Source organism: Rhincodon typus, chromosome 42 (genome assembly GCF_021869965.1).
Source record: "Rhincodon typus isolate 14 chromosome 42, sRhiTyp1.1, whole genome shotgun sequence".
Taxonomy (NCBI): Eukaryota; Metazoa; Chordata; class Chondrichthyes; order Orectolobiformes; family Rhincodontidae; genus Rhincodon; species Rhincodon typus.
The window spans coordinates 7,632,207-7,652,254 of NC_063373.1; the positions used below are offsets into that span (position 1 = coordinate 7,632,207).

The 20,048-nt window shown below is 43.5% G+C and overlaps 2 protein-coding genes and 1 pseudogene across 3 annotated transcripts; 1 reads left to right on the plus strand and 2 right to left on the minus strand.

Moving 5' to 3' along the window:
- LOC125481022 overlaps positions 1-20,048 on the plus strand; it is a 39,973-nt pseudogene that overhangs the window by 3,101 nt on the left and 16,824 nt on the right.
- Positions 1,830-12,497, minus strand: LOC109920245 (gastrula zinc finger protein XlCGF7.1-like). Of its 2 annotated transcripts, XM_048619258.1 has the most exons (4): positions 12,433-12,497; positions 11,618-11,711; positions 11,046-11,108; positions 1,830-9,731 (listed from the first exon to the last, which is right to left on the minus strand). In XM_048619258.1, the coding sequence occupies exon 4, from the start codon at positions 9,629-9,631 to the stop codon at positions 8,678-8,680; it is 954 nt and encodes a 317-aa protein (XP_048475215.1). In that variant the 5' UTR covers positions 9,632-9,731; positions 11,046-11,108; positions 11,618-11,711; positions 12,433-12,497; the 3' UTR covers positions 1,830-8,677. The 2 variants fall into 2 exon arrangements, with proteins under 2 accessions (XP_048475215.1, XP_048475216.1); XM_048619259.1 differs by lacking the exons at positions 11,046-11,108; positions 11,618-11,711; positions 12,433-12,497 and adding an exon at positions 10,467-10,850.
- LOC125487538 (zinc finger protein 239-like) lies at positions 15,457-20,048 on the minus strand. The gene is made up of 2 exons (XM_048619264.1): positions 19,997-20,048; positions 15,457-18,172 (listed from the first exon to the last, which is right to left on the minus strand). The coding sequence occupies exon 2, from the start codon at positions 18,089-18,091 to the stop codon at positions 17,138-17,140; it is 954 nt and encodes a 317-aa protein (XP_048475221.1). The 5' UTR covers positions 18,092-18,172; positions 19,997-20,048; the 3' UTR covers positions 15,457-17,137.

Here is a 20,048-nt window from a genome sequence, read left to right on the forward strand (position 1 = left end):
GAATTGACTGTCCTAATTGCTTTTGTAATCTTATACAGGGGTTTAGAATGGGAGGATTTATAGACAGGAAACTCAAACATCGTATCAAGGCCTGACAGTCACTCAATTCACCAGGGACCAGAATATCATTGGCCTTTGAATGCAGAAAGTGGAATTTTTCCGTTCTGTCTGAAGGAAAAGGTTTCAAATGTCAGTGTGCCTGGAAAGCACCAAGACACATGCATACACCCAAGTGAGTGTGTCCTAGTGAACTGACTGTGGAAAGAGCTTTAACCAGTCACACAGGTTGAGTGAGTGTGTTCCATTGCTGACTGTGGACCTTTTAACCAGTTACACAGCAGGCAGAAACCATAGAGTTGCCTGTGTAAGAGTCTTCAATCTAACCTGTAGATTCACAAGGACCTCCACGACATGGAGAAACCGTGGAAATGTGGGGACTGTGGGAAGGGTTTCGGAACCCCATCTGAGCTGGAAACCCATCGGCGCGTTCACACAGGGGAGAGACCTTTCACTTGCCCAGAGTGTGGTAAGGGATTTACCCGCTCATCCAACTTGCTGCAACACCAGCGGGTTCACATTGATGACAATCCCTTCATCTGCACTTCCTGTGGAAAGAGTTTCAGGCATTCAGGCAGCCTCGTCGCACATCAGCGAGTTCACACCAATGAGAAGCCCTTCATCTGCGCTCACTGTGGCAAGAGTTTCAGACATTCAGGCAGCCTCACTGCACACCAGCGAGTTCACACCGGGGAGAGGCCATTCAGTTGCCCCGAGTGTGGGAAGGGATTCACTCAGTTGTCAGCTGTCATTTCACACCAGCGAGTTCACACTGGGGAGAGGCCGTTCACCTGCTCTGAGTGTGGGAAAGCATTCACTCAATTATCCACACTCATTTCACACCAACGGCTTCACACTGGGGAGAGACCATTCATATGCCCTGAGTGTGGGAAGGGGTTCTCACGGTCTTCCCACCTGCTGTCGCACCAGCGAGTTCACACTGATGAGAAGCCCTTCATCTGCACGCTCTGTGGAAAGAGCTTCAGGTATACTTGCAGCCTCACTGAACACCAGCGAGTTCACACTGGGGAGAGGCCGTTTACCTGCCCTGTGTGTGGGAAGGGATTCACTCAGTTATCCACGCTCGTTTCACACCAGCGCGTTCACACCGGGGAGAGGCCATTCACCTGCTCTGTGTGTGGGAAGGGATTCACTCAATCTGCGAACCTGGTGGTACACCAGAGAGTTCACAACTGAGCCCAGGGATCAGTTTCTGCTGTAACTGTTACTGTTAATCATACCCATGACTGAACAATATCGATTCTGAAAGTGAGAGGTCCATTTCTGCTGATTTTAATGATCCCTGTGTAATATTCTGGATCTGTAGCTGATTGTCTTCCTGGGGCTGAAGTGTCCCTTTGAGAACTGCTGTCTGTGATCTTTCCCCATAGTTCAGGAACTCTCATCAGAACTTAGTTTAGAATAATGCCAGGAACTATTACTTAAGTCCTAAATTGATCTTTCTTATGAATGCCACGATTCAGTATCTGAAAAGTTTCACTCATCAACATCTCCATGAGAAATTGCTGATGAATCCTTGCTGACAATTCTTGTTGGTTTGGACATTCCACACAGCAGTACCTCCATTATCCATCGGAAGGGAAAGGAAATGGGAATTCAGGAGGAATTGAGAGTCTCCAATGTTACTCTCCCATCTGTTGAAGAAATACCCCTCAGCACAGGAATGGAGATGAGTTCAATCCAAGCAATGGACTGTTAGAAATCAGTATCTATGAAACTTACAGGATCGGAAGAAATGTACTGAGTCTTATTCAGATAGATCTCTTTCTCTCAGTCTTTCACATCGATGAGGAAAGATTTTGCAGCATCTTTCTGGCTGACAGCTACAGGGCAGGCATGTTATCTTTGCCCAGGACATATCTCGAGAAAGATACAAGATGTTTCCAACCCAGATAAAGGTTGGCTTTAATGTCCTACACACAAACCTGCTGCGTAAAGGTTACAATAACTGTTGAGGGGAAAATAATCACTTTGAACATAGAAGACATTTGGAATTTATCCTCATTGGCTTCAATGGCTGCTACCAGTTAACCATTTGGAGGAGATGTTGTCATCGGCTACGGAGACTTGTTCTCACTCTGCAATCCTCCCTTCTGCGATCATTCTCACTGTCACGGGCTGTATACATTTCCTGTCTGTTTAGCTCATACATCATATTTAAGCTGTTGCATCTGAACTAAATGTTTCAAGATCAGGTATGATCTCAACTGCTCCACCCCATTTTTGGATTATTTGTGACTCAAGTATCAAAGATCTCACTGCCCACAGTGTGCAGTGCTAGTGGCCTTTTATCAAAGAGACACTGGAGAGGGAGCAGAGGAGGTGTACAATGGTGATCCCAGAAATATGTGGGTTTTCGGATGATGAAAGGATTGACAGGCTAGGTCTTGAATTGCTGACTGAGAGAGTGATGTCACAGAGGTCTTTAAACTTATGATAGTATGAACAAAGAGAGAATATGTTCTATTGTGGGGTAGAACATAAGTAGAGACCATCAATATTAGATAGCCGTCAAGAAATACAGTAGAGAATGAAGAAGAAACTTTTTTCACTAAAAAATAGGTGTAGGAGTGTGAAACTCACCACCACAGGGAGTGGTTGAAGTGAGTAGTCCTGACCCTTTATGGGATGCTAGACAAATAAACAAAGGAGAGGGGAATATGATGTTGAGAGAGTAGATTTTGATTTAGGAAGATGGGAGGGGCTGAAGTGGAGCATAAATGCATCACAAGCTGTTTGGGTTTAACAACTTGGTGGACTTATACCCTGTGTAAGGTTTCAACTGATTAATGTTAATATACAAATATTTGTATCCTCTATAAATATGAGTGAGGTGCCAATGACTGAAGAGTGGCTAATGTGCTTTTACTTACGAAGGGATGTAAGGAGAAACGTGTGAACTATAGACCTGTGAGTCTGACTTTGGTGGTGGATAAGTTGTCGGAAGGGATTCTGAAAGATAGGATTCATGTGCATTTGGCGAAGCAAGGAATGATCAGGGACAGTCAGCATGGTTTTGTACAGGGAAATCCTGTCTCACAAACTTAATTGAGTTTTTTTGAGGACGTAAACAAGAAGATTGATGAGGGCAGAGTGGTAGACATTGTTTACTTGGACTTTAGTAAAGCCTTTGACAAGGTTCCACACAGTAGACTAATTAGTAACATTAGATCACATGGGATTCAGGGTGAGCTCCCAATTGGATACAAAATTAGCTTGATGACAGGAGACAGAGATTGATGGTGGAGGGTTGTTTTTCAGACTGGAGGCCTGTGACCAGTGGTGTTCCACAGGGATTTGTGCTGGGTTCAAATTTGTTTGTCATTTATAGAAATAATTTAGAAGAAAATATAGAAAAACTTGGTTAGTAGGTTTGCAAATGACCCCAAGATTGGTGTTATAGTGGACAGTGAAGAAGGTTCTCTAAAATTACAAGAGATCTTGTCAATGGGCTGAAGAGTGCCAAATGTGTTTTAATTTGGATAAATGTGAGGTATTACATTTTGGTAAAACAAACAAAGACGAGACTTATACATTTAAAAGTAGGGCCTTGAGCAGTGTTGTAGAACAAAGAGACCTAGGGGTTCAGGTACATAATTCTTTGAAGTTTGCATCAAATATGGATAGGGTGGATAAGAAGGCATTTAACATGCTTGCCTTCATTGCTCAGAGCTTTGAGTATAGGAGTTGGGACGTTATGTTGATGTTGTACAGGACGTTGGTGAGGCCTCTTCTGGAGTTCAGTGTCCAGTTTTGGTCGCCTTGTTATAAGAAGAATATTATTAAGCTGGAGAGGATTCAGAAGAGATGTTGCCTGGAATGGAGGGTTTGAGTTGTGAGGAGAGGCTGGATAGGCTGGGACTCTTTACACTGGAGCATAGGAGGTTGAAAGGTAACCTTATAAGGGTTTAGATTAGGTGAATGGCAGGTGTCTTTTCCCTAGGGTGGGATATTTCAAGTCAAGGGGGCATATTTTTAATGTGAGAGGAAAAAGATTGAAAAAAGACATGAGACGCAACTGTGTGACACAGAAAGTAGTTTGTGTGTGGAATGAAATTCCAGAGGAATTTGTGGATGCAGCTACAGTTACAATGTTCAAAAGACATTTAGGTAAGTACATGAATAAGAAATGTTTGGAGGGATATGGGCCAAGTGCAGGCAGGTAGGTATGCAGTCAGCATGGACTTATTGGAGCAAAGGGTGTGTTTCCGTGCTGTATGACTCGATGGTCATTCAATCTGGAAAGACCCAAGGACACCCACAACAGGTGGCACAGTGGCTCAGTGGTTAGCACTGCTGCCTTATGGCGCCAGTGACCCAGGTTCAATTCTACCCTTAGGCAACTGTCTGTGGAGTTTGCACATTCTTCCCATGTCTCAGTGCTCCTGTTTCCTTCCACAGTTCAGAGGTATGACTGGTCATGTGAAATTGTCCATAGTGTCCAGGGGATGTGTAGGTTAGCTGGATTAGCTGTGGAAAATGCGGGATTACAGGGATAGGGCAGTGGGATGGATTTGGGTAGGATGCTCTTCGGAGGGTCAGTATGGACTCAATGGGGCAAATTGCCTGCTTCCATGCTGTCAGGATTCTATGATAACAGGGAGAAATGATGGAAATTTGAAGAGTGTGGAAAGGGGTTCAGTTCTCCATCCCAGCTGGAAACTCATTGATGGAGATGCCACTCACTTGCACCATGTATGAGAAGGGATTCACTGAGTTGTCCAGCTTCCAGAAACACTAACACATTCACAGCGAAGAGGTGCCATAAAATTTGTTCCTTGTGGGGGAACAGAATTATTCAGTCATCCAGTTTCTGAGGTCTGTAGGAATCGTGTTCCTCTTCTGTTAATAAAGTCAGGAGGATTAAATTAAATGTTTTTAATTTGACTATTGAGGAACCTGAATACAAAAGTAGAGGTAAATGGGTTTTGATTTTGGTTCTGTTAAGGGGATTATTTTTAAAGAGGTCAGAAAGTTAGTTTCTAATAATGAGTTTAAACACCATTTTGAAAAAAGCATGTGACTTATGTTAAATGACTAGTAAGTTACCTGGCTATTTAATTAATGAAATGTTTTCTGAGTTGTGGTTTTGTGTGACCTGCAAGGGAAACAGATGATTCAGGCCTCCAATAGGTTGAGTTCAGAAGAAAAAGATATTCCAGGAGGGTAATTTAGTTTGTGGAGGTCTTCAGGCTGGAAGGAAGTCTTTAGTTGTTTGGCTGTCCCAGGGGAAAGGCTAGGAAAGACCCGGAGTTTCTCTTAAGGTTCAGTGAGGAAATCCAGTGGCTTAACCTGTCCCTTAGTGTTTCTGGGAGAAGTAGAGAATCTCATGGTGAGTGTGCAGGATGTCTGAAATGGAAAGCTTGCAATCTCATCAGTTAAGTAAGAAATTAAAAATAGGAGTAAAGCTTCATCAGAGTTTTAACAGCATGAAGAAAGGCCCTTTGGCCCATTGTGTCTGCGCCAGACGATAAGCATTACTCTTAACCTATTTTCCAGCATTTGGCCCACAGCTTCATATTCTATGGCATTTCAAGTGTGCATCTAAATATTTTTTAAATGCCTTGATTGTTCCTACCTCTACTACTCCTTAGATAGTGAGGGTCCACATACCCACCATCCTCTAGGTGAAAAACGTTTTCTTCAAATTCTCGCTAAACCTCCTGTTCCTTTACGTAAACCTGTGCTCTGCTCATTGACACCTCTACTAAGAGAAAACGTTTCTTCCTACCTATACCCCTCATAAGCTTGTATACCTGAATCAGGTTCCCCTGTCCGCCTTCTCTGCTCTAACACCATCCTATCTAGTTTCTCTTCATAGTTGAATCATTCCAGCCCAGGCAACATTCTGACTTCCTGCTGATTCTCTTCTGTACCCTGCCTTATGCAATCACACCCTACCTACAGTGTGGTGAGTGTAGCCCCATTATAACCTCCTTGCTGCAGTATTCAATGCCTTGTCTAATGAAAGCAAGTATCCCATATGCTTTCATAACCATATTATCTACCTGTTGGGCTGCCTTCAAGGATATGTGAGCATACACGTCAAGGTCTCTCTGATCCTTTGTACTTCCTAGGGTCCTGCAATTAACTGTGTACTCCTTTGGCTTATTAGTTCTCCCAAAATGCATCACCTCACAGTTTTCAGTGTTAAATTCAGCCCATCTGACCATCCAGTCTATATTGTCCTGTAGTCTGATCCTTTCCTCCTCATTATTTACCATAACACCAATATTCATGTCATCTGCCAACTTACAGATCATACGTCATACATTGACGTCCATTTAAAGAGTTGCGTATCTACAAAGGATATTGCTGGGAACAAAGAAGAGGTGAATTGTCCCTTTTTGCTGTTAAATGACCTTCTCAATTTGGCATACACATATTTTCATTGCTGTATTTTATTCTTTTCTGTAACAAATGTTGATGTTCTTTTATTAAAAATACATTGGCAGCCTTCTGTGGATATCTTCAGTGACTGATCACACGGTAACCAAATTGCAAAAGTAAAACTTGTGATCTATCAAGACAGGTTTTACTCTGGGTTCCGACTTGTCCAGTATGACTGTCAGGTGAGATCACAGAGTTGTGATCTTTTCCTGTGTGTTAATCTGTAGGACGGAAGCTTTGGCTGGGGTGTGGGGTGGTGGGGGGGTTGGGGGGGGGGGGTGGTGGAGGTGGCAGTGGTGACTCTGATGCCTTGAACTGATTTGTATGAGTTTAGAATAGCAAGATAATGGAAATGCAGGAACCCTATGCAATCATAGAGGAATGTGCGCACTCTGGTGAACTGCGAATCCTATTCACATGAGCACATGTAACTGGACAAGTACCACACAATTGTGCTGTGAAATGTCCATGGATTTCTTCAGAACGGAGGAGCAAGAAATTCATAAGGAAAGAGAATGAGATGAATCAGCAAGAAACATAAAGAACAGATTATGAACATTTCCACAGATCTGTAACTAGGAAGAAATAAGTGACAGTGAACTGGTCCCATGAGAGGCAGAGATAGCCGAAATTATAATGGGAACAAGGAAATAGCAGGGACATTAAATAAATAATTTCTACCTGTCTTTATGGTTAAGACAGAACAAAAAAATCGTAAGAACGGGAGTAGGCCATTCAGCCCCTTAAGCCTGTTCTACCATTCAATGGCTGATCTACACGTAACTCCATATACCTGCCTATAGCTTAACAAAAAAAAGTTCTTCCTCTCAAATTTAAAATTACCAACTGTTACAGCATCCACTGTAGTTTTTGGAAGAGAGTTCCAAACATCTAGCACTCTTTGTGTATAGAAGTGCTTCCTAACAACTCTCCTGAACAGTTTGGCCCTAATTCTCAGACTCTGCCCACTTGTTCTAGAATCTCCAACCAGAGGAAATAGTTTATGTTTATGTAATCTGTTATGTAGCCTTTTCTTGTTAAATCCTGAAGACTTCGACCCAATCACCTCTTAATCTTCTAAATTCTTGAGAAAACAGGCCTAATTTATATAATCTCTCCTCACATCTTGACCCATTATGTCCAAGTATCATTCTTGTAAACCTACATTATACTCCGTCCACAGCTAATATTATCCTTCCTAAGGTCTGGTGTCCATGGTTGGGAAACCAAGTATCAAAAAGGAATGAAAGGTGCAGTCTTAAAATAATGGGGTGACCATCTAGGACTGAGATGAGAAGGAAGTTCTTAACTCGAAGGCTGGTGCATCTGTAGACTTCTCTATTGGAGGTGGGGGTGCCTTGGATTCTCAGTCATTGAGATCGATAGTATTTTTTGTATGAAGGGAATTAAAGGATATGGGAACAATTCCAGAAGGTGGAGTTGCAGTTGAAGACAGGCTTGAAGGGCCTCTCTCTTATGTTCATTAAACCTCAGTCTGTTCCCCCAAGGTGCAGAGTGAGTCAATTCAATCATTCCTGGCAACTCACCAAGAGATACCAGACTCTAAGTCGCACCATAACCGTTGTTTGTTGTTCATACGTTACAGTGCAATGTGGGCAGATGGATTCTTTATAGAGAGATGTGAACGTAATCAGAGAAATCCAGCCGTTCAGATCTAATATGGGAGTGACTTCACAAAACAAAGAACAAAGGTGCCACAGGTCAGTCAGTGCTTCACAATAAATCAGCACCAACAGATGCCGAGTGTTCGTCACATCAGGGAACAGAGCGTGAGGTGACCAATTGGTGAGCTTACTCTGAGAGATCCCTTCAATGTCTGATGGGTTAACAGCTTTGTACAGCCCCTCTATCAAAGAGCTCAAGTCTACAAGTAAGACTACCAACTTTCAGAGGGTATACAGCCTCATCTTTGAGTTACTGAACAGACTTGCTCCTGTCACTATACAGCTGCAGGACTGGGCTATGACCAGTTTACATATTCATCTTCTGTTCACTACAGATCCTGTGTGGATTTAAATTTAGAAATGAGGTTTGCAAACAGAATGACACATAAATGAGAGATGTCGTGGGGACTCTCACTAATCCTAACATGGGAAACTGACATCAGCAGCAAACCCCTGCTGTCAGAACGAACAGGTTCAGTTCTGTATATGATCAGCAGCAGCAATAACAAAATCAGCCCCTCCTGTTATTGGTGAACCCGCTGGTGCCTCAACAGGTTGGACGCTTGATTAAATCGCTTCCCACACACTGAGCAGATGAATGGTCTCTCCCCGGTATGAATCCGCTGGTGTACAGTGAGCTGAGACGATCGCCTGAACCCAGTCCCGCAGTGAGAGCACCGAAACGGTCTCTCATCCGTGTGAACACGCTGATGGTACATCAAGTCCCCAGAACTTTTATAGCACTTCCCGCAGTCTGGACACTTAAAAGGTCTTTCCCCTGTGTGAACTCGCTGGTGATTTAGCAGGGTGCATGACCGGCTAAATCCCTTCCCACACACAGAGCATGTGAATGGTCTCTCCTCAGAGTGAACCCGCCTGTGATTGTGCAGGGTGGACAACTGAGTGAATCCCTTCCCACACTCAGAGCAGGTGAACGGCCTCTCCCCGGTGTGAACCCGCTGGTGTGCGGTCAGGTCAGATGACCGCCTGAACCCAGTCCCGCAGTGAGAGCACCTGAATGGTCTCTCATCAGTGTGAACGCGCTGATGGAGCATCAGGTCCCTAGAAATTTTATAACACTTCCCACAGTCTGGACATTTAAAAGGTCTCTCATCAGTGTGAACTGGCTGATGCCTCAACAGTTGGGACGAAGTCCTGAACCTCTTCGCACACTGGGAGCAACTGAATGGTGCAAAACCAATGTGAACTTGCTGGTGCTCAGTCAGTGCATGCGGGTTCTTAAAGGTCTTTTCACAGTTGGAACATTTAAATTCCCTCTCATCAGTGTGAACACGCTGGTGTTTCTGCAAGGACGACGATTCGGTGAAGCCCTTCCCACATGTGGTGCAGGTGAACGGCCTCTCCCCAGTGTGACTCCGTCGATGAGTTTCCAGCTGGGATGGGTAATTGAATCCTTTCCCACACTCCCCACATTTCCACGGCTTCTCTCCACTGTGAACGGTGCTTTCTCTTTCCATTTTCAAAGACTGACAACGTTCAGGTCCCGGAAGAAATCACCCATTTCCGTCAGATCCTGATGTGATGTTTGGTTTGAGATCCGGTACTGCCAATCCTTCCCTAAAAAATGAATTAAAAACGAGAACTGTGGAGTGAGAGACAACCCACAAAAACATACAGGCAGGTTGTAAAATTGAGCTGAATGAATCTGATAATTTGGGAGGCCAGCTAGGAGATAGAATGACTATTAAAGCTGTTGGATTGTCATAAAAACTGGTTCACCAATGATCTTCAGGCAAGGCAAACCTTGCCATCACACTGAGCCTGAACAGGACCCTGGGACCAGACAGAGAGAGAGAGAGAGACAGGGAGAGATACCGGGCAGGAGAAGATGAACTTCATCCATCTGCAACAATAGGTCTAGTATGGGCAAGTGGGATTAGTGTATTTTTGCTGGTACAGATTCGATGGGCCAAAGGGCCTCAATATGATTCTATGATGAGGAATACTACGTCCTGCAAAATTTGGCAGAATCTCCCAAACCCATTAACCTCGTTACGAAGAAAGACAATAACAGCTGTTGGTCAAGAAAACCATCACCTCCAGGACTCTCTCAGTTAGTTCACACTGGCGAGATTTCATTTGCTCTGTGTTACTGGTGTGGATATATATCACTGTTCTTCATTCTGTCTGGGTGAAAATTCTGTTAACCTCTCTCCCAGCGAAATTTTGGAACAGTGTTCACCACACAGACTGCAGCAGTTCAAAACAGGCAAACATTATCTTCTCCGTGGGCAACTGTAATTTGCTGGACTTGTTAGTGAAAGGCCACAAGAGTTGGATGAACTGACTTACACTTGCAAAGAATCAGCAATGGCACAACATGCTGAATACCTCCTTTTTTTCAAAAGCACTTACACTGGAGGGCTGGAATACAATGTTAGCAAAATATTGCAGCCACTGGGAATCTGAAATCAAACATGCAAATGCTGTAAATACTGAACGGGTCAGGCAATCAGCAGTGAAAAAAACAAGTTAACCTTTCAGTGTGAGCAGAATGAATTACAAGCATTAAAATTGGTGCAGAATTTTTTGGTCAATATAAGCTCAGAAGTGGAAGAAAAACAGACCGTAGAACCAAAGAACAATTCCTACATGTGGAGCAGGTCAGTGGATGAATAGTGTGTGTCATTTAAACACATTCGGCCAAAGTAACAATGAAATAATAAACGGAGTTAAAATACACCCATTATTGGAGACAGAGGAAGTTGGATAGTGACAGATGTAATCAGGGAGAGCAGAGGTCAAAGACAGAAATGAATAGACATGGATTCAGATCCAGAGTATAGGATCCACATCAGACTCAGAACTTGGGAACTCTGACAGATAACAGATTGCAGCACTAAAACTTCCAAACTATAGAGGAATACTTACAAATATGCATCTCTGAAACAATTTCTGTTTCTATTTTGAAAACCTTCTGCTGTAACCTGCAGTCTGAAAGATATCAGAAACACTGGAGTCAGAAAAATATTCACATTTGAGGAAATGCCCAAGGAGCAGATGATGTCAGCATACAATCGTCGCCGCATGATGGCATCATGCACAAGAACACAGAGCATCTGGGTCTGCACAAAACAGGGATTGCCACACATTGTGAAGGATGGGAGGATCCCTGAAAGGGAGCAGAGACAATTTACCAGAATGATTTAAGGGAGGGGGACATTTGAGTTGCAAAATGTTAGAGGCATTGAGGTTTAGGATATATTTAGATGAAGTGGTTAAAGAAAAGCTGTTCTGTGATCGAATCAGAGTTGTACAGCATGGAAACAGGCCCTTTATTCCAACTCAAATGCCGATCAGATATCCTAAATAAATCTAATCCCATTTGCCAGTGTGTTAGATTTAAGATTTTGGGCAAGATACACTGTAGGGTAGGTGGATTAGGAGGTGCAAGAAAAATATGTTACACATCTAGTGGTAATAAACTGGCACTCAGTGCTTACCTCAAAGCCTGATAATATCCATGTCCTGAAGAATTAAGTGATTCTGTTAATTTTATGGTTTGAATTTCTTGTCAGCAAATCCTCTTGTAATATGCTGCAAAAACAAGTTCAGAAAACCCATCACTATCAGTCCAGGATAGACATTCATAAGTGACAAACATTTCTTTCAGTTTGAGTTTGCTGTGTGTAAATCATCCCCTTCGCATGCCCCTGTCAAAGCAGTTTTCAAATTCAAAAACTCTCAGTCCAGGAGAGAAATTCACAAGATTCCCTCTGGCCAGGATGACCATGCATGCTCCCTAATGCACATTGCCCCTTCTCGTGGTCGACAGTCCCGTGTGGGTCATGAGTTTCCTTTCAGGTTTTCGTGTGATTGAAGAGAGATGCAAACTTTTGGACACATTGGGTAGGAAGTCCCATGAGATGATGGAACCCAGAGGGAAGAATTTGGTTCCTGTTCTTTCCTTCTGTGTTGCTGCTTTGCCTCATCAATAAGATAACGGGTGTGAAAAGCTCTTGCAGCTTGATGGTCAAGTTGTCTCCATTCTGAACAAGGGGTAGCAAGCGCCTTTGGTCATTCCAAACATTGCCCCCTAAAACGGTATGCTCCTTAATATTCGATGCCCCCAATAAAGATGGCAGCCACACTATGGGCCCGGTCACTGGGTGGAAGCCTCCAGTTCCGGACTCATCACTCGGGGCAAATAGGAAACCACTAAGTTTTTTTCAGGGCTTTCGGTTTACACAAAACAATTACGATGCCTCCCCATCGAATTGTCGGTAACACCACCCTCTCTGCTGGTCTTCAATCTCACCGTTTGCGGATCCCAGGAACATCCCTCCGTTCACCGTCACCACCCGCTCCGCGCATTCTCCGGACTTTGTTCAGTGTTACGCATGCGCACCCGTCTCTTGTTTGTGGATAAACGACTTTCTCCCCTGCGGGGAATGCTGGGTCAGCGATCCGCCATGTATTCCGCTCAGCTACACTAATTTCATTGGTGAAACGGACTGGGACGGGAGACTTAAATAATAATGTCAAATCAAAAATCTTACAGATACGTGATAACATGGACCTTCCATTATGAACCAGAAGGAACTCCTACAGTGTGGAAGTCAGCTATTTGGTCCATCACATCCACACCAACCATCCTAAGTGTATCCCACCCAAAACAATCCCCTACAACCTTGCACTTTCCAAGGCTAATCCACCTAACCTGCACATCTTTGGACTGTAGGAGGAAACCCCAGCACCCACAGGAAACCCACACAAACTGCAACCTCACATCTGAGGCTGGATTCAAACATGGGTCCCTGGTACTGTGAGGCAGTAGAACTAACCACTGAGCTACCATGCTTTTTGATGAGGTGACAAAGATGATTGATGAGGTTGAGGCAATGGATGTTGTCTACATTTGACAAGGTCCTCATGGTAGGTTCGTCCAGAAGATTAATGGGATCCATGGTAATTTGGTGCAAATTGATATAAAATTGGCTTGATCATAGAACATAGAGGGTAGTTGTGAACAAGTATATTCTGACTGAGATTTGTGACCAGTGGTGTTCCACAAGGATCAGTGCTGGGAGCTCTGTTGTTTGTAACCTATAAATAATTTGGATGAAAATGTAGGTAATCTGTTTAGTAAGTTTGCAGAAGACATGAAATTTAGTGGTATTGTGCGTAGTGAGGTAGGTTATCAAAGGATACAGCAGGATATAGATCAGTTGGAAAGTTGGCAGAGAAATGGCAGATGGAATTTAATCAGAAAGGTGTGAGATGATGCATTTTGGGAGATCAAATGCAAGAAAAAAGTATACAGTGTATAGCAGACCCCTTAGGAGCATTGATATACAGAGGAATCTTGGCGACCAAGTCCACAGCTCCATGAATGCAAGTGAAAAAGGTGGTAAAGAAGGCATATGGCATGCTTGCCTACGTCAGTTCAGGGCATTGAGTGGAAAAGGTGGCAAGTCATGTTGCAGCTGTATAAAACTTTAGTTGGGCACATTTGGAGTATTGTGTGCAGTTCTGGTTCCCATGTTGCAGGAAGGATTCAAAAGAGGTTTACCAGTTTGTTGCCTCACTCAATTTGGAGTGTATTAACTGCAAGGTGAGGTTGGACAAACTTGAATTGTTCGTAGTAGAGCGGAAGCTGAGGGGTGACCTAATAGAATTATATAAAATTAAGAGAGGCATGATAGGGTGGACAGTCAAAGTCTTTTGTTCCCGGGTGGAAATTTCAAACACTAGGAGGCATAGGTTTAATATGAGAGGGGAGAAGTTTAAGGGAAGACATGCAGGGAAAGTCCTCTTGACACAGAACGTGGTAGGTGCCTGGAAGTGCTGCCAGCGGATGTGGTAGATGCAGATAGCAAAGTTTAAGAGGCAATTAGACAGACACATGAACCGGCAGAGAATAGAGGGAACATATGCAGGCAGATGTTTAGAGTGGCATCATGATTGGCACAGACACAGTGGGCTAAAGGGCCTGTTTCTGTGCTGTACTGTTCTATATTCTATGACAGAGAGACAATTAGCCTGGAGCATCCACAAACATCTTCTCTATGCTATGGCAGGCTCCAGCCAGCAGAGCGTTTTCATCCTGATTCCTATTGACTCTTCTCCTTGATTCTACACTCACTTGAATGCTGCGTCAATGACAAGGGCAGTCACTCAGACCTCATCTTTTGAGTTCAACTGTTTTGACCATCACAAAAGATCATCTTTTGACCATTGCTGTATTGAAGGGAAAACCGATGTGGGCCTGGCCAAAACCCAGATTGGGAATCAGCAATCTGTTAACACAGGTTGTTTAACAAAGAAGTGAAAAATGCTTGTATTTCTCCACTGCCTTTGTTTGTAGACAGTGGCTTTGTAAGAACTGCAACATTGTTACTGTAAAGTTACATCAGCAGTAGAGTGTATTTGACATTTTTAGACTTGGTGGGAGCTTACAGGCAAGCTCGTAAATTTGCAGGGAGAGATACAAATTGAAAAGGATAAAGAGAATGTCTCAATCTATTGTTGCAAAGTTGGGTAGAGTACTGATGGATTGGGAGGCAGGAAGTTACAATTTGGTGTTTGTCAAATGCTAGGGGGAAAGCATTGTGTGGTCCCTTTAAAAAATTATGTGCTTTTTCTCTGCTTAGAGATTTAAAATGGATGTCTGTCAGCAGCAACTTGAACGTATGCAAGTACACAGACAGCACCCAAACTGAAACATTTTTATCTAAAGTGCCGTAAAGTTAACATGCCAAGCAGCAGTTTTTAACAAGATAATAAGTTTTTGAATTTAGCCAATCAATTTGAATCAGGCACTTAGATACCAAAGAACAATTAAATTTAAATCTGATGGTTTTGACAACAGAGGACCAATCCTATTGTAAGAAGTAGTGATATGTCATCAAGGGTATAAAAAGAAGGAGGCAGTTGGACAAAGCCCCAGAACTAACTGCCATCTGCCAGAGCTAACAGCCTTTAGCTCTCAAGACAGAATCGCTGGCTCTCACAGACTCCTCGCTGTCTTAGAGAAAGCACCATCTAAATAACCATGGTACCCACGGCACAGCTAGTTAATATTCCTAACAGAAGAATCGACAGAGAAGACACAGAACATTCTGGAAGACACATAACCTAGCTGTACTTTCGAGAGACTAAATTCTATTTCTTTTTGTAAGTAGGACCTGTATTTATTGGAACATCATACTATTAGAATCTTGTTTTATTCGGGAATAGTTGGTAGTTAGAAGGGATTTATTTGGTTTGTTAATAGTTAATTTGTTCACTGTTAGAGTTAAATAAGTAAATTGTTACTTGTTGATTGTAAAGTGAGTGTCAGGGATTTATTTTAAGTAACCACCAGAAGTTGCAGAAAGGCAAGTTACACTACTTTTCACATGCCTTTTACAGATTATAGGGCAAGGCCCTCCTCTTTGGGTGTTTCGGTTTTAGTTCTCCGAGGGGGTCAACCTCCGCTTTGTAACACTAGCAACCACATTAGTACAAAAACAACCAAGGGATACCAAGTTAACAACTTCCAAAAAAAAACAGCTGTAGTTAGCAGTCTGGAATTTCTTTATGGGCATAGTTTATTGGCTTGCCAGTAATTCAGGAGTTATGGACGAATTCTTCTTTTGATATTCCTTTGAAGGTTATCTCATGAGTATTGCAGGAATCTAATTTCTACTTCACTGTTTTAAAGAAAGAATATTGATTTCTTGCAGAGCACTAAATTACTGCTCCCGGCTGCTTTGTCCAGGCCAGTCACACCAACTGCTTAGCAGTTTCGGGCTTTGAAATTGTCAGTAGTGTTGCATGAAACAGAACTGACCCCTTGACTGTCTGTGATTTGATCATTGTAAAGTTAAAAAGTAGTTGAATTCAGTAGAGTGTCATGTGACCAGGCTTCTTGATGTGTGGTGTGGTGCAAAACAGTTAAAATCTAAGACTAAGGCACTCCAAAAGCTTGTGATTCTTCAAATAAACCTGTTGGACTACAACCTGGTGTTGCGTGACTTCTGACTTTGTTCATTCCAGCCCAAAACCGGCACCTCCACATCAGTGCAGATAGACAACTGGCTATGGGCCATCTCAGAAGCTAAGCAGAGAGATTCACGTATCCCCTTACAAGAGAGGAATAACTTGCAATTCTTCTGTTGAGGTTTACATTAGAGTCAATCTGTCTCTGTGGCAGTTTATAACACATTATATTAATATTTGCATCCCATGAGGAGGTCCATGAGGTGCGGATTGTCCTTCAGCTTCAACTTTTGAAGATACTTCCAAATGTTTACTGCCAAGTCCAGACACGTGATTATCACAGCCATCCTTTTGAGCTTGTTAATGTGTATTAAAATATTCACTAAATAGATACACATATAGAGATAAACATGTATGAGAAATGGTTTTAAATGTGACAGCATATATTAGGAAAAATAAATGCCCTAAATACCTGGGAACTCGATACAAGCTTGTCTGTAACCCAAAAAACATCCACTAACTACAACTCTAGGTTTCCTTTATCTACATTGCTACTGTCTCTTTTATGCCATTAGCTCTAACTTGGCTCACATCTGGTGGGTTTCCCTTTATCATATACCTTCTAGAGGTCCACATGCATTAATTCCAACCTTCTCCACAGCCTCTGTGAAAAGACTCCAATATGTTTGTTAAAGGGGGTTTTCCCTGACAAAAAACACGCTAACTCTCCTCTGTTATTGTCCACATGACTGTTAATTTTGACCTAAACCCATTCCTCGGAATTTCCTAACTGCTGAAGTTTCACCAGTTGACCTGTAGTTGGTAGGCTCACTTTTCCACCATCTTTTTAAATGAGGACATGACATTTGCAATTCACCAGTCCTCTGGCACCACTCTCACATCCTTCAGTATCTTTGGTTCAATTATAATAAGCCACTAGATTGTTAGCTTTAAGGACAGACAGACTATCCAATACCTTCTCTTTATCAGTTATCAACTATTCTGGTGTTGGAATAAGCAACAAAATCCAATCACTGTAATTACTTGTGAACTTGCTGGTGTCTTAGCAGATGAGCTGACTGCGTGAATCCCTTCCCACACTGTGAACAAGTGAATGGTCTCTCCCCAGTGTGAATTCGCTGGTGGACAGTGAGGTGAGACGAGTGCTTGAACCCAGTTCCACAGTGAGGGCATCTGAACGGTCTCTCATCAGTGTGAACACGTTGATGGGACATCAGGTCTCCAGAGCTTTTATAGCACTTGCCACAGTCTGGGCATTTAAACAATCTCTCATCAGTGTGAACAAGCTGGTGTCTCAGCAGGGTAGATGATTCACTGAATCCCTTCCCACACTTGGAGCAGGTAAACAGCCTCTCCCCGGTGTGCACTCGCTGATGTACAGTGAGATGAGATGACAACCTGAATCCAGTCCCACAGTGAGAGCATCTGAATGGTCTCTCATCAGTATGAACACGTTGATGAGATATCAATTCCTCATAACTTTTATAGCATTTCCCACAGTCTGGACACTTAAAAGGTCGCTCGTCAGAGTGAACTCGCTGGTGTCTCAGCAGGATAGACGAGGCAGTGAACCCCTTCCCGCACTCGGAGCAGGTGAACAGCCTCTCTCCAGTGTGGACTCGCTGGTGTGTCAGCAGGTGGGTTGACTGAGCGAATCCCTTCCCACACTCGGAGCAGCTGAATGGCCTCTCCCCAGTGTGAATTCGCTGGTGTGACAGCAGGTGGGATAACTGAGTGAATCCCTTCCCACACTCAGTGCAAGTGAATGGTCTCTCCCCAGTGTGAATGCGTCGATGAGCTTCCAGCCTCGATGGTGAAATAAATCCCTTCCCACAGTCCGTACACTTCCACGGTTTCTCCCCACGGTGACTCCATTTGTGTCCTGACAGGCCAGATGATTGGTTGAAGCCTCGTCCACACACAGAACACGTGTACGGTTTCTCCCTGCTGTGAATGGTGCTCTTTCCTTCCATTTTCGAAATGTGATGTTATTCAGGTTACAACAAACTCCTTGCTTTCAGTTTCCCGATTACAAATCCTCCTCTTCTAATACCCTGCAAAATTGATTTAAACAGAAAATAGGGAGTGAGACAGCACCCACAAAAACACAAAGGCTACTTGTGAAATGGAGCAGAATGAATCTGGTCAATCATTTGGCCAGCTTAAGTAAAAAGCGACCAAAATAGTTAATTTGGTATAAGGCTGAACAGGTTCATTGATGTGCATCACAGAAGGAAACCTGTCACCCAGCCTAGAGCAACACCAGTCTCTAGTCTCAATGGGAGAAGGAAGACAGAAATGGGAAACGCTGGAAGGCATTTCATATTACCTCCAACTTAACTACAACTTTGACAAAATTTCTCAAACCTTCACCCTCCACCTCCCAGAAAGATCAGGTTAGAGTGGCAGATGGAGTTTAATTTAGATAAATGTGAGGTGTTGCATTGTGGTTAGGCAAACCAAGACAGGAATTATATAATTAATGGTAGAGACCTGGGGAGTATTGCTGAACAGATAGACCTAGAGGTGCAGGTACATAAAAGTGGTGTCACTGATAGACAGGGTGGTGAAGGCGGCATTGGGCACATTTGCCTTCATTGGTGAGAACATTGAGTATAGGAGTTGGGATGTCACGTTGCAGCTGTACAGGACATTGGTGAGATCACTTTTAGAATACTGCATACAATTCTGGTCGCATTTCTAAAGGAAAGATGTTGTTAAATTTGAGAGGGTGCAGGAAAGATTTACAAGGATGTTACTAGGATTGGAGGGTTTGAATCATAGGGAGAGGCTCAATAGGCTGGAGCTTCTTTTCCCTGCGGTGTCAGAGGCTGAGGGGTGACCTTATAGAGGTTTATAAAATTATGACGGGCATGGACAGAGTGAATAGCCAAGGGAGGAGGACGGGAGGCAATGGGTTAGTGGTATTATCGCTGGACTGTTAATCCCAAGACCCAGATAATATTCTGGGGACCCGGGTTCGAATTCTGTCATGGCAGATGGTGGAATTTGAATTCAATAAATATCTGGAATTAAGAATCTAATGATGACCATGAACACATTCATCAATTGTCAGAAAAAACCCATCTGGTTCACTAATGTCCTTCAGGGAAGGAAACTGCCATCGTACCTGGTCTGGCCTACACGTGACTCCAGACCCACAGCAATGTGGTCCATTCTGAACTGCCCTCTGGGCAATTAGGGATGGGCAATAAATGCTGCTTGGTCAGGGGCACCCTCATCCTGTGAATGAATAAAGAAGATAAAAGGTCTTTTTCTTAGGGTGGGGGGAATCCAAAACTCGTGGGCAAAGGTTTAAGATGAGAGGGGAAAGATTTAAAAAAGGACCTGAGGGTGGTTCATAAGTGTAATGAACTGCCAGAAGAAGTGGTAGATGCAGGTACAGTTACAACATTTAAAAGACATTTGTACAGCTACACGAATAGTAAAGGCTTAGAGGGATAGAGGCCAAACACAGCCAAGTGGGACTATTTTTAAATTGGGAAACTTTGTCAGCATTGACGAGTTGACCGAAGGGTCTGTTTTCTGTGCTGTATGACTCGATGACAAGTGTCTCCATTCTGAACAATGGGCAGCAACTCCACACCCCCTACCAACTCCATCATTCCAAAACATTGCCCCCCACAAAGATGGCCACAACGCCTGCGCCCCATCGCCCAGTGCCCCCAATAAAGATGGCGGCTTCTCCCGGGTGTCCTTTCCCTGGGAGGAAGCCCGGACTTGTCGTCCCGTTTGGTGCAAACCGAGGAGAAGGAGCTTCTCATTCAGGGTTTGCGGTTGACATAAAGCGTCCACGACACTTGTCCGCCCACCCACAGCCCCGTCCATGGCTCTCTCGGTGCCTGCCTGAGCCTCACCGTTTGCGCATCCGACAAAAATACGTCCTTTCCTCACCATCACCCACCCCGT